The following is a 15,121-nucleotide window of genomic DNA, read 5'->3' as shown; positions in this document are numbered from 1 at the left end:
CCCCCCCACAGGAGGGGGGGGGCCAGCCGGAGCGGCTCGGCTCCCCCTCTCCAGAGCTGCCAAGATTCAGCTAAAGCTGCACGGCTGTCTGGCAGAGGTCATGTGACCAACAGCGATAAGCCACATTCCAGCTGCAAGGCCTAGGTGAGATTAACCCTTTTAGTACTATGAAGAGCTGAAAACCGGAGGGAAGTGAAAGAGGAGATGCTTAAAGCTGAAATTCTGTTGTGAAGCTATGATAGATCAGAGTACCTGCTGTAATTTCATGAAGGCATGGGGGGTGGAGCATTCAACTTGTGAGCAAAAGCACCTGTGCTGAGATAAGCAGATGCTGACGCAGCTGTAATTTCATGAGAAGTTTGAACAGGGAGAGATGGAAGTGATGAGGATTTTTGCTCCAAATGGAAAAGGAGAAAACCTCAGGTCCTAGAGATGCTCCCAGAGATAGTTCTAAAGAGGAAGATGAGGAAGACCCTTTGCTCCCAGGGAAGGAGAAGGGCCTCTATTCTCAGAAATGAAATGCTCCCAGAGATGGGTGAAGAGAACTTTTGTTTCTGAACGGCTCAACCTTAAAATTTTACCCCAGCAATTCAAGAGTGGACCCTCGAAAGCAGTTGTGGGAAAAGCTGCAAGACGGGGGAAGGGACTCACATGCGAGCAGAGAACCAACCCGGGCGGCTGGCTCCTTGTGATAATGTTTTCATAGCATGGGCAAGAGACTCCTCTTCCTAAATGGACTGAACAAGGTTATTATGGAAGTGGTAAACAGACTGAACATCTCAAGGGCTGTCTTTTTACATTATCCCTGCGAGAAGGGAGAAAGGCGGGGGGAGGAGAAGTGTTCTGAAGGTGTGGTATGACTTTTTTTTTCTTCTTTTAGGTCTGTTAATAAACTTCTTTCTGTTCTTTCAAGTTTGGTGCCTGCTTTGCGTTTCTCCTAATTCTTATCTCACAGAAGGTAAATAGTAATGAGTATTTTGGACCAAACCACTACACTAAATTGGTGTTTCCACCCGGTTACAAACCAAACCTGCTACACTTGGTGTTTTGGGGTTTTTTTTCTTCAAGTTCCTAAATAAATACCTGATGATCCTGTTCTCTCTCTACGAAGCTGTGTACAACGTGAATCTTCACAAATAGAAATAAACTTCTCCTTTTTGTAAGACCTGGCACATGTTTCCAAATTCTGTTCAGCTTTGTGACTAGGGGCATTCTTTGGAATGGTCCGTTTATTGTGTGGCCTTCGGAGAGATTGGGTTGCTGATGTCCATGTGTGTGCATGATTTGTAGTCTGGATTGCCACCCTGGATCAAATTAGATTGGAAAACTAAAAGATAATGAATGCTTTATAAAATACATTCATTTACAAAGGTGAAACAATGTCATTTCTTATGAAGTGCCCTGACTGGGATCTATTACATTGTTTGTCTCGAGATGAGATGAGATGAGATGAGATGAGATGAGATGAGATGAGATGAGATGAGATGAGATGAGATGAACTGCTCTGCTCGAGATGCTGGTAAGTGGGGCAGTTTCTGAGGTGAAACAGACCTTGAGTGTGTCCAGATGCTGTCCCAGAGCACTCAGCAGCTCTGCTCGGTACATGTGTGGGAGTCAGGCAGCTGAACTGCATCCAGCTGAAATGGGAACAGGCAGGAGATTGTTTCTCTGGCTGTGGTCAGAGCACCGCAGCTCTCGTGAAAGCATTGTGTGTGAAATACTTAATGGAGACAAGTACTTGGTTATTAGGGGTCTGGATGGAAAAATGGCAGCTCCAGCCACTCAACACCTCAGGGCATTAAACTGCTCCAGAAGGCAAGTTATAATTGAAAGAGGAAGATGTTTCCTAATTAGTTATGCACACCCCACTGCAGCACAGCCCAGCTGTATTTTCAGTAATATAATATAATTAGTTGCACAGTTACTCGGTGTGTTGTGAGCAACTGCTAATCTTAAGAAGCTACAGTTTTACTCAGTTGTGGCTTTCGATTTAAGACAGACAACATGTAAGATTTAAAAGCAACAAAATAAAACCCCAACCCACCCCACTCCCAACAACAAAACAGAAAAAACCCATGCCCCCAAAATGCTTTGGGAGTTTCTTTATATTCCTCTGAGTCTGAGCCTGCCTAATGTTACGCTTTAAATTTTTTCACTGTAACTAAGAAATAGGAAATAGGAGTGTGCTTTTTCATAAATAAAAATAGGTATTTTCCTGTCATCACCAGACTTCTATTTCTGGAGATGTAACAAAATATAAACTATTATGGAACTTTTTTTGAAATAAAATGATAAGAATTGAGGAGGGTTTATTTTTGTCAGCCTCCTTCCAGAGAGACACTGAAACTTTTATTGAAGAAACTTTCCTCCAGTCACGTGTGCTTGATACCAGACCTCAATCTCTTTCAGGTGTAGCAGAAGTGTCTCTTAAGATTGTCAAAACTTTCAGGCGTCTCAAAAGGTTTGTCTGTGAGACTGTTGCATTTTACGTACTGGTTCTGTGAAAACCGTGTGCTTAATACCTGTCAGATGTGTTTCAATGCACTTACATATAATGCAAGCATAACATAAATTATGTACCAGCAAATAGAGTAGGGTCTTGGCTACAGAACTGGGAATGTTGGTGAAATTAAAAAAAAAAAGGGAGGAAAAGAAAGTGAAAAATATAAGTAAATATAAATGTGCAGTATATTTGAGTCTAACCTCTTTTCCATGCTTCCCCCTTTCTGTCAGTGCTGATGCTGGTACCCAACTGCAAAGAAATACCCAGTTACACTGACTCGTGGGGTTGTAGCCCTCTTAGCAGTTGGTCCAGCTGGAGAATATAACGACCTGTCCAAGAAGAATTAAATACAGAGGTGTCGTGAGCCTTATTCTTCATAAATGTACTGCAAACTCCTCACAGCTTCTGTTAGTTGCTCTTTTACCATTGCAGATCTGATTCCTAACTTGAAGAGGTACTGCATCCATAGGGAGAAATGCTTCACTTGTAATCACATTTTATAGTTCCCTTTGTGGTTTATTCTGCCACTTCGACTTGTCATAGTTGAATAAATTGAATTCTGTGGAGGGCTCTTGTAAAATGCCACACTTTTGATTTTTAAATGTGCTTTGGTGTGATGAATGCAGCATTAGAGTGGGATGCGGAGCGCTGCTGAAATTTGGGGATTGTAGCTCTGGGTTTTATTCTCGAGCCTCTCACCAGATTATTATGATTCAAGAACAGGCCCTTTTCAGGCTTTCTGCTCCTGCCTTCCATCTCTGCTAAATGAATGCATTTTGGCTATGCAGCAGGTCTGTGCTGACACCCAGTTGGTTCATTTTTGAACAGCCAGGCAAGCAGGCACGTTGTAACGCATCATGGAAAGGCTGTTGCACTCTACTAATTACCAGATTGCTGCCTTGTACTTCCATAATCTCTTATTAAGAGCAGAGACTTTGGGTTGTAAAGTGTCTAAAAAGGAATCATTGTTTTAACATCTGTTTATGTGGTGCCTGTCAGTGAGCTTTCCTTCCTTGGGTGAAGCAAGACAGAAGCAGAATAAAAGGTATTACTAGAATGCAAACACAAAGTTAAGAATGTGCTTTGAGATCTTTGAATGAAGTATGCTGAGGATCATTACAGCTGTTTTCTTTCCAAGAAAACGATCTTCCAGGAAAACACTAGCTCTTCACTAGAGCTAACGCAAGATCTTCCAAGAAAATGCTATCAAATGGTATTATTTTTATAGGCAATTTATCTGCTGTACTTTAAAAGCATCAGTAATTACAAGGGTGTCTCAATCCATCCGTTAATGGAGGAGACCAAAGGACCTGAGCAAAAGATATCTCTCCATTAGTGAGATCTGAAGTAAAGTTTTAAAACCTGCCACAATTTAGGAAGGGCATGTTTGCTCTAGAGTGCTTTACCTTTTGAGGAGTGTGCTTGTTAATGAATAGCAGCTTGATGGTAAAGCTGATACTAATTTGGAATTAATATCTGAGGTAGGTTTAACAACTAATAAAATGGACAGTTTATGTACTAAACCTGGAACATCATATCAGATCCATCTCTGTGTTTTAGGGAGCTAATGACTTTTTCCATCAAATCTGGAGATGTATCTGTTTGTGAAGTAGTTTTATGTCATGTGGAAATTTGAGAAAAGAATTCTTGTTAATATGAGGGAAGAAATATGGAAAGGAGCAACACTGAAAAGGCTATAGATATGATTTTGCAGAGTGACAGATTAATGAGTTCTAGGTGTCATATGTAGGAGTATGCCATGCTTTGTTTTAACTACTTAGTTCTAAAGGGAGTGTGTCGGGGAAGCTATTTTTCCATGTTTTCCCTGGAAAGACAGGAAGGCAGTCAGTGCATGTAATTAATCCCTTAAGGAAAATAAGTGTTTGAATGAGAATTCATTACAGGAGTTGAAAAAATTGTTTTTCAGATAATTGCCTTCGATGAACTTCGGACAGACTTCAAGAGCCCCATCGACCAGTGCAACCCGGCCCACGCAGTGAGTACAGCCAGGGCCTGCGGAGCTGGGGCTGCTCCAGAAACAGGGAGCACTGAGCTGTCAGTGAAGGATGAGTGTGGCAATTAATAGGGAGTCTCTTGTGAAGTCAGCTGTGGTTTGGAAAATTGATTTATTGGGCCAGTCTGAGGAGCCAGATGGTGATGTTTATGTTAATGGCTTTCCTCTTTGCTGAAGGAGGCAGGAAGGTAATTTGTAAATTCAAAAACTGAAGGGTGTCATGGGATGCTATTGCTTTCTTTTTTGCCTTTTCATTCTGTGGCATAAGTTTTCGTTTTCAAAATAATTTGCTTTTTCTCTGTTCGGGCGTGGGATGACCCATGCTTCTCCCATATTGTCTGTAATAATGAACCAAAAGAGGTGCATGCCTGGACTTCTCTGTCCCATGGCAGGGCTCTAGATTCTCCTGTGGTTTAGGAGTAAATATCATATTCTGCTGTATCTGCATGGAAACGCAGTAAATACCTGGGACTGTAAACTCAGTTTTAACTAGTGAACCAAAAGTGCAGCCTAGATTTATGCATATCAAAATTCCTCTGATAATTAAAGCTGTAATCTAAGGTGATTTGGCTGACTACTGCTACACGTGTCAGTTTGTACCACGAGAACTGAGAGCAGAACTCGTCTCCCCATCACCTCACTGGGAATTACAATGGTCATGACACATGCTGAATTTGATCTCTACAGAGGATGAAGTTCTTGAATTGCCTACAATTGGTAACCAGATTCAGTACTAGTACCTTGCCATTTAACTTTGTTTCATAACTCAGCTGAGGACTTGCACTGCTTAGACCACTGATGATTTTAAGCATAAGCTTTATAATCCTAGAATACAATTTTTTTTTTACTGTTCACTAACACATAAGCAAAGAATAAGAAGAAAGAAATTACGTGAGGAAATCCTATAGAGGACATCAGTGGATGTAATCTGGTTTTGAATTTACTGGAAGTAATCTGATTTTCAATTCACTTTATCTGTTTTTATTTCCCATCTTGAGAACTGCAGACTGAATTTATAGGTACCAAATTCCAGTAAACTGTTCCCTTCCTAAAACTTGAGATGCTCGGTGGAGATAATTTAATCTTATTTGAAAATGGTAATGGAGTTGGTCTCCATGATTAAAAAAAAGTTAACAAGTCCCTTTTTTTGTCATATTAGTGGTGCAATCAAAAAGTGAATCATAACGTTTCTAGTAAAGCACAGCAGAGTATTCTGTGGTTCACATACCTGACTTCTTGAAACTTTCTGTGATAACTCAAGCAATAATCTGAGATTGCTTTTTTCTGCACAGTATATATGTTGGTGCCTTTTAGATTGTCATAAAAGGAAGATTTTTAATGGGCATTTCTTGTATCTTTTGCCGAGTGAATTTTCCTTTTTCCCTGTGCACAGTGGTATGTGCCCATATTCCATTTTTTTGGTGGGGTAGTTTTCTGTATTGCACTGTAAGAGTGTCTGAAGTTTACCCACATGTCCTCCACAGTGTTTTCATGACAGAGGATAGAGGCTTTTTGGCAAGAGGAGGCTGAGTTAAAGACAAACCAGAGGCAAAAACAATGGCAGTACTGAGAATTTAATTCATATTTCCTGGTTTGCTCTCTATTACCTCCAGTTCAGAGATAGACTTTCTACAAGGTCAGCTGCAGTTGGCATCTGTCTTTCCCTCTCCACTTCTAAAGGCAAGGGAGCTTTCTGCAGCTTCACAGGCACATCCACACACATCCATTCTCACGTTTGCAACTGTGAGTCTAAAATTTCTGACTCTCTTTTAGCTCAGAGGCTCCAAAAAGAGGCACTCTATTTTTCTGACGCCTATCAAGCTGCCACTGCCTCGTTGTCTTTCCAAAACGATACTTTTTTTTTTTAAATGGCTTAAACTTGGGGACAGGAAAGGAAAACAGACATTCATTTGGAGACTGGAATAAAATTGCCACAAGTTTGAGTTTTAAAACATTTGAAAAGCAAAAAGCTTAGGTAGACTTGGCTTCTCACATTGGTATAGTACATTACCTGCTTTAAAAAGTTCATTGTTTGGAATATTTTTTGCCATGTCTAAATGAAAATATTAGATAGACTTCTGAGGACAGCAAACCCACTCTGCCTTCTGCAGTGTAACTAACAGTAACTCCAGTCATGGGGTTATGCAGTGAAATTTGGTTTTGCTGGTGAGCTCCTCATTATGAGCCATTGAAAAGAAAGCCTGTCTTTGATTTGTCTTCTTTCTGTGAGTTGAGCTTAGAACATCTTTTGAGTCACAATGCCTAATTACAGTGATTTTCAGTATTTATGAATGCATCTGCTGTTTAAAGTGGCATTTTTAGGATATTTCAGATATTTTTCACTAATGTGTTAAATTCTAGTTTTACGTGTTCAGGCACCATTTTAGTGATAGAGGAAGAGCTGCCATGCAAACTTCATTGTTGTTTTTCCCACTCAGATTTATCTTGAAGCCAGAGGTTGGGTACCTGAAAATGCAAGACCAGGTCTCTGTGGTATAAATTGGCACAATTGGATAGAGCAAAAAATGCTGACTTAAAATAGAGTTGCAGCCTCTGGCTGAAGGCTAACATAGACTTGAATCCCCAGCTGATATTGTTACGCCCAGTAACAAATGAAAAATAACTTACTGGGACTTAGAAATGGGAAAATCATTTGGCTTGCAAGCAGTAGGTAAGAATTGAATGCTGTCATTTCAGATTAATAATGTGTTGCTTCACTGCAGCCATTAATTAAAACATTGACCCCTTGTAATATATTGTCTTAATTTATAACACCAGCTAATCTCCTGCCTTTCCCTCACTTTCTCCTGACAGAGGGAGCGGCTGAGGAATATTGAGCGGATTTGCTTCCTCCTGCGAAAGGTGAGCATGAACCAGCCAAGGATTTGTGAAGTTTATGAGAATTAAAGCCATCCCGTGGCAATGTGCATTTATTTTCTCTTTGATCCTCACACTCTATTGATGGAAAGCTGGATTCTCCTGTGAAGTGAAAGTCGTGATGACCTTGTAAGGACAGAGTAAGACAAATTATAAAAGGTTGATGTAATAGAGGGTGTCTGGATAAAAACTGAACTTTGGAACATCAGCCCATTTATTTTGGAACAAGCTTTTCCAAGGTGGTGAGTCGTTTTGCAGTTGCAGCTGGAGGTTCTTTTATAGTCCTATAAAACTGCTGTTATTGTTGTAGTACAGGCTTTAAAAATACCCTTTTTTTGAACAGTGGCTTACTATTTGACATGCTGAACATTTTTATTAGTTACATATCTAGTGTTCAAGGTTTCTGGTTGATGGAATAGAATAGTTGATATAATATGTGTTTTAGCTTGATGAAAGTGAGATGCTGAGTGCCTCAGTTTCTGAGGGATTTAAAGGAGCTGATACATTGTGGGTTACTTATCTGTGGCTTCAAAGAGCATTTTCATAAACAATCTTTGTTTTCCTGACTGTGTCCTGTTGAAGTAAAAATATCATAGTTCCAAACTACTTTATTCTGTGTTCAAGTTTCAATGTATTGTGTTCTGCAGGGTGGTAATGAAGCCTCCTAAATCCTGCATTTTTCGTTAAAAAGGTCGTCACTGAAGTGTGGACTGCTGAACACACCCTAATCAAGCTAAGACCTAAATTGAGATAGGGCTTTAAGAAACTGATGGCCTCATCCTTAGAGGTTTTGGGAAAGATGGTGCTGGGGATTATCATTTTGGGCTGATCCAAAGGCATGACTGTGACTCCATGCATACATAACCTGTGGACTGTCATCCTCTGATCAGTCAGAACCTGAATAATGTCTCTTTGGCACCACTGTGAGCGTGGGACTGTTAGGAGCCACATTTAAGTACTTCCTGAGCCTGTTTATGACACTTGGGGGATATGAAAATAAGAGAAAATACTTATCACCAATAGCTTTCCACTTTATCAAACAGGCAGCCAGCCAGTCTCAAGCTGTGTCCCAGTTTCTTGGACATAAAGCAACTGTTGAGTGATGGTTTATTATATGTGAGCCCCATGGGAATGCCTTGCCTGCATCAATGTTTAATTTTTATTGAGCCTCAGCCTCGTTGTGAACAGCAAGATGGAGCATTTTGGCTAATTGCTGACTCTGTATTCATAAGGGATTGCCTTGCTTCTGGTTCACTTAAACGGTTTGTTAATTCAGCCTCTCCTTCTAAGTTCTTTGGGGACACATTTGTTTTAATTGAGAGATTATATGCAAGAAGAGAAGGGTGCAATAACTACAGAGATTTGTAGCCTTCAAATCTGACAACCACTAAAAATAGTTGGGTTTTATGTAGTATAGAGGAAAATTGAGGAAAAACAGTTAAGAATTGAGTGTCAGCTATATTGATACAGGAAAATAGCAGTTAGGATGCTTCCAGCAAGTACTAAATATATCCTTCAATATTGTGTGGCTTTAGGATCTGTTTCTATTTCTATGAAACAACAACATACCTGTTTTGAAGTCAGGAAGTTTTTTTAAAGGGCTTTGAAAGCAGTGCTGTTTTGCTATTTATGACACTAGAACTTAATGTCTAAGAGATGATGTAAATTTGGTTTTTTAAAGAGGTTATAGGTGGGCTATAAAAGTATGTTCAATTTCATGATACACTGGTTTTAGAAGAGGTTCTTGGGAATTGTTAAGTGGGCATACGTCATATAAACCTGATCCCAGTGAGCAAAGACTTTTTTAAGGATGTATTTTTGGGTTTATCTCCAAAATACTTGGAGAAGTTTATTGTCAAACAGTGACCAGGTATGTGTTATTTCACCAGATATTATATAATTTATCTAAGTTATTTACATTTTCCAAAATAGAATGGAGGATGTAACTGTTCTGCAGCCAGGCATTTTCTGATGTTTGGTTTGGGGAAAATGTTTCTAGGTCATTAAAACAAGCAGGATTTGTCTGAAGCAGATATATATGATGCTGTCATGTACACAGGCAGGAACACATGGGTCCTTGTTTCTATGGTGCTGTAGGATTAGATAAGCCCAAATTTTCTGGTTACTGGAGAACAATTGATTATGCATAAGGAAGCTATGAACGTTGTTATAGCCACAGTCAGATCTCTCCTACCCTGAAGTAAATGAGAAGAAGGCTTATTTTCTGAGCCCAGCACCACCTGAGGTTCTCTCAGACTACAGATATTTCATTTTATTCAGTGGTGTGGGGCCTTCTAGGATAGACTTGTGCTGCAAACTGTTGAATATCCCATTACATGGACACTGGTTGCTGTACAAGTGTCAGATGATTGACACAGGACACACACCAGTATGAGCAAATGCTGTGGAGGCTTTTTTGCTATAAATTGCCTTTGTTTCCCTAAGGATGTGATTCCATGGCTCACTGCAGTGCTGTCCAGGGGACACAAACTAGTGCTGGGTGGGAGCAGAGCAGTACGGAGCATCTCAGGCTTCTTGGGCTCATCAGCCCTGCTGAGGGGTGCAAAAAGCAAGGTGTGCCTGTGAGGTCTACCATGATTTTTACAGTCAAATATTTTGTTGGGGTTGTTAAAATATATTCAGTTACTGATGACAGCAATATTATTTAATTGTAATTGCAGTTGTATTTCAAGAAATCTATGTAACCAACTGATTCCTTATTTTTTAATTCCTAATTGGTATTTACATTAGCACTGAGGACAATTAGGAATTTCCTAGATTAAAATACAGTCAAATTCATTAATCAACCATTGTAATATTATTACTTTACCTTAGAGGAAATTTAAATTAAATTTTGATCAGGTTTGCATTATAATTTTTTAATTAATTCAATAAATCCTACTAAGGAGGAGAGTTGATTGAACTTCTTGATCAGTGAACACGTTTCAGATTTCAGTTTGCTCATGCCAGACAATGCTCAACAATATAAGTAACCTTTCTCCAATTATCAGCAAATATTTGTTTTTAAAGCCCATTAAGCTAAAGTAAGAGTGATTTATGAACATCAGAACTGGAACTTAACCGGGAGGGAGTTGAGGTAGATAAAAGACAGACTTCTACACATTTTTCTAATGTAGTGCAGCATTTTAGTTAAGTTATGCCTAAAATTCCTAAAACTTCAAGTGTAAGAAAATACTGTACCAGAGCTCAATCCTTTTTCTTGATTTTATTTGGTTTTGGGTTTTTTTTTTTGTTTTTGTTTTTTGGTTTGGTTTTTTTTTTTCAATTCCTGAAGGGATGATTGGAAGAGAGTAAATTCAGCAAGAAATCTAACCACAGGCAAGGTGACATTAATCTCAAAGATGTTCCAGATAAACTTGAACTGTCTTGAAAAATACAAACAAATGCGCAGACAAAAACCGCTGCAGGGACGGTATTTGAATAACCAAACTTGGTCAGTTCAGCACTCCAGTACTAGCAGTAATATAGTAGATAGTGAATCAGGAGCTGGGGTTTTAAAACAAAACAAACCAAACCTAAAAACCTCTTCACCTAATATTTTTTGAAGCAAGTTTTAATGTTTTAGTTAGGTGGTTGGGCAGTGCCAGTGCTTGGTCTGGTCTTGTACCTCTGTCACTGTGGTTTCCAGTGGAGCTGGATCTGCTGTAGAAATGGTGGAAATTTATTATGTATTCAGTAGTTCTGGTGTTTACCAGATTCAGTTCTGGTTTTTAGTACTTGCAAAAATAAAATAAATATCTATTTTAAGTTTATATTTCATTATTTGGTAAATAACCAAACCTGATGTTACCTCAAAGAGCAGTTTTAGAAGCCATTCCATTCAGACTGAGATAATGTAAATAAAATGTAAGACCTAGAGAGGGTAATATAGAATTCTAGACATCTGAGTGTCTGCACTGTTTTGTTTTGTATGTTTCAATATTTACCTACTCTGTAAAAAAATTAAAATTACTCATATGTGTGCAAGTAACAGTAATCCAGAGACATGAACAAACAGAAGTTTGAAGGGTTATGGGTTAACACCACAGGTTCAGCTGTGGACAGAGCAATCAATCTGAGGATGAAGATAAGGCTTGATCCCATGTCTGTCATGCCTGTTTGTCAACATTGAATGCAGACTCTCAAAGTTTGGACAAAACCCCACAATATGTTTGGTGAAACATTGCTGAGCTCATTGGATCAGCTAACAGGGAACAAGTTAGCTTTTAGGCTTTTCCTTAACAGCAGAAGAGGCTTATTTGAGTATGGATGTTCTTTTTCTTTATATGTGTCTAACTATTATGTGAAATCACCACTCTTAAAAAGTAGCCCCGTCCTTCCTTGTTTACCCTTACTCAGCTGATGATTCTTCCTGCATATTTTGGACCAATGTGCACTATAGTAATTGCCATATAAAATAATTTTTTTACTTGGACCTTGATAGGCTCCAGACCTTCGCCTTCTGGTGGCTCCTACCATTCCCTGCATGCAGCAGCTACAGTGGCCACTCTCCTTTGGGGAGTGTCAGGTGTCCCAGTAGCTCATTTCAACTGACTGATCACATTCTTTCCATCTTGATAAATTTTCTGGCTATTGCAAGGATCACTCTCTCTGTGGTTCTGCCTCATAGTCACTGGCAAGCCTGAGATAATGCGATGGATTTTAAGAGTGTGGGTTTGGGTATGTCTGTTGGTTGCTTCGTCGTGCGTTTAGGGATTTATGGACATGTGACATTCTTTTACCCAGTCTGCAGGCTGATAGTCATTAGCAGACCACTTCTGTAAGCCTATAGCATGGCTCATTAAAATGCCTAATGTGAGGTTATATAAGCAAATTTAGCAAATGTGATGCATAATCACAAGGAATTTTGGAAGTGGTGTGTAATCATCCATATTGTAAGAAGGAATCATACTTTCTCCCTGGGGCTGAGAAATCTCCTAGGTGGAAACTGCAGCAGCAAGAAAATTAGTTTGTTGTGAAACTGGGAATAGCAGCAATGGTTTTACCTTGGTAGTGCTATATGTTTTTTACAACCTCAGTAAACATGTTTTAATTCCTCATTAAGTTGGACTTAGCGGAAAAAGAGAATGTTGCAGCATAGTCACACTTAGAGGGATAAGTCTGCAGGGTTAATGCATCCCTGCTTTCCTCCTAGCACGTAGTGGACACTTATTCTTTGAAGCTTAGGTGTTTGTGTTATCCAGGAGGAAAACAGAATTTTCAGTCTGGTAATAAGGCATTTTTGGGCTGTGGAAATGGCAGTGATATTCTGCCTTGCAGGAGAAAGAGGCTGATGTTTCCAGAGTTCTGATGAACTGCTGCTGTAACAAAGATCACAAAGGGAACAAAAAATGGCTGCGTGTGGCATTTTTCCTGTTAATAGTGATTCTTACAATGATGGAGCACATGAACTTTGTCCACTCTCATTAGAGACTGAGGAGTTCATCACTGTTACTGGCTCCTCAGCACATGTTGTATTTCTTAATGTATCTAATGCTCTCTCCTTTCACACCTCACCGATGTGATGAAACTGCTGAGTTTTGAGTAACCTTCTGGGCAGTAGGAAAACTGTCAGGAGACTCTTCCCACAGAGTGACGAGGAGCATAAACCCCAATCAAGAGGCAATGTGGATATCTTCTGAAGAGTGAATATAAAGTTCTGTGAATAGAAGATATACTGCAGATACCTAGGGGGTTATTCAATGTCTCACTGTGACTCAGGGCAATACAGAAGGTTGTACCCAGGCAGGCATTGCTGTGTATAAAACTATTTAAGTAAATACTATGTATTTTTAAGATTATTTTTATCATCTGAAATGCCTTTTTTTTTTTCCTCCCCAATCTTTGCACTGCAGTTCAGTGGTTCAGAACAGAGTTCTGAATCCTTTTGGTTGGATTACATTAGGTAGTTTTGTTATTAACTGGCCTGATAAGCAATGTGAATCTGAAACAGGTGTTCATTAATAGTTTTTTTTAGAGGTTTAAACATATGATCTGTTATTGGGACTACAGTGATATTCTGAATTAACATTATCAGATGAAAACTTCACATTTTAATAGTGTCTTAAGTCAAAAGAGTAGTTTTAGGCTATTTTGTTTGTCTTCTTTCTGGAAGGAAATATAATACTATGCTTTTGTTGTCTTTAGGTGGATGTTCTGTTGTCTTATGTTTTGCCACTTCTTGAATTTTGCATTTGGTTCTCTTAGTTGGATACTTTGGTCTTTTAAAGGTTGTGTTGTGCTTCAGCCAGAGATGACTTTCAGCAAGACTTGGCTCTCCTTTTCCATTATGTTTGCATTGGTGTTTGTGTTACAGAAGTGCTTTTGGTCTCATGTAAAGAATAAAGCCTTGTTGTGTCAGATGCTACAAAACCCACATGGTAAATAGGAAGAGCATTTGTTTGCACTCACAAGACATGTACACAACAGGAAGGGAGAGGTTGCACAGTTATTCTGATGATAGAAATCTTGTTTTTGGAAACCTACTTAGTTTTGTTGTTAGCGGGCATAGCTTGAATCTCTTGTTTTTAACTGAAGCTAAAATTGTTAGCTGTTTTTGAGGGGTGTCAGTAATTGCATGGGGCCTCAAATCTCTTCAGCATCTGTTCAAATCCAGCCCAGTTTGGAGTCAGCCTCGAACTACTGTGGTCACATTGATGATTGTTGGGAGTAAAATGATCTGGTGTTGTACGCTTAGAGACTTGGGATGCTTCCTCTACAGAAGTGTTAATAAAATAGGCAGTAAGATGAGATAGATCTCTGTCAACATCACAGTAAGTATGAGCTACACCCCTCTGCTATACACACATACACAAAATTAGCTTCCAGACTGCCTCAGAAGAAATTCCAGAGTTTGCATGCAGCCACTGGAATAAAGGATACTGCTGTTTCCGAAGTATTGATTAGATCTGCAGATTTTGTAGGCTGTAAGCTTGCCATGCTGTTCATATCCTGTCAGTTAGGATTTGGACTGTGATTGCATCATCCTTCGTAAAACTAAATTCATTGAAGTTCTTTTCTTGAGGTGCCCCAGAACTTTTTCAAATACATTAGGCTCTGAGTGTGTGTGAGAAACCCAAAACTGGTGTGTATCTCACTACTCCATCCTTATATGAAAGTTGCTGGTAAACTTCTATTGCATGATAAAGCCAACTTTATTCTGGCCTTCTGAGTGGCTCTGACAAGATATTTTTACATTTGGAGAGAGCAACTTTACACTTCAGGGATAAAATTTGAAGTTAGCTAAAAATGTATTAGTACACAAGTTTTAGTTTATGAAGATCATGACTTATGGTGGAGTTCTTTTTAGACAACTTTCACACAGCATCTCTCATTAGTCAAAAGAGGCAGGAGATAAATGCTAAATCTTCTGTTCATGTGAACAGTGGGGCTGTCCGTAGGTTATACAAGGAAAAGAAAGAAGAATGTAACTTGATAGGAGAAGTGGAGATACAGGAAAGGGAAGTAAAATATTTGTAACTGAAATATGACACACTTTCACTAGCTCTGTATTGGTTTAATTGTTTTCTGCAGCTTGCCTAACGGAGGATGGAGTTAATATATTCACAGTGATTCACACTTGGTAGAGATTTTGTTTGCACCCAGAAGGATGGAGGACATAATGATTTTCCCTGAATCTTGCAATATATTTCCAGTACAGACAAAATTTAGGCGTTCAGTACCTTTGTTACTGAGCTGCCTTTTTCAGTTTTGCTCTCTGACAGGAA

At 39.2% G+C, this 15,121-nt stretch overlaps 1 protein-coding gene across 1 annotated transcript in view; it reads left to right on the top strand.

Annotated features, from left to right (window-relative positions):
* CNIH3 (cornichon family AMPA receptor auxiliary protein 3) overlaps window positions 1-15,121 on the top strand; it is a 38,631-nt gene that overhangs the window by 9,402 nt on the left and 14,108 nt on the right. The window contains exons 2-3 of the mRNA XM_008630573.2: window positions 4,431-4,499; window positions 7,332-7,379. Of these exons, the coding sequence (XP_008628795.1) occupies window positions 4,431-4,499; window positions 7,332-7,379 (117 nt within the window). The remainder of the gene's footprint in view (window positions 1-4,430; window positions 4,500-7,331; window positions 7,380-15,121) is intronic.

The sequence above is a fragment of the Corvus brachyrhynchos genome, unplaced genomic scaffold (assembly GCF_000691975.1).
Source record: "Corvus brachyrhynchos isolate BGI_N302 unplaced genomic scaffold, ASM69197v1 scaffold101, whole genome shotgun sequence".
Lineage (NCBI taxonomy): Eukaryota > Metazoa > Chordata > Aves > Passeriformes > Corvidae > Corvus > Corvus brachyrhynchos.
This window is presented reverse-complemented; position numbering and strand designations above follow the sequence as displayed.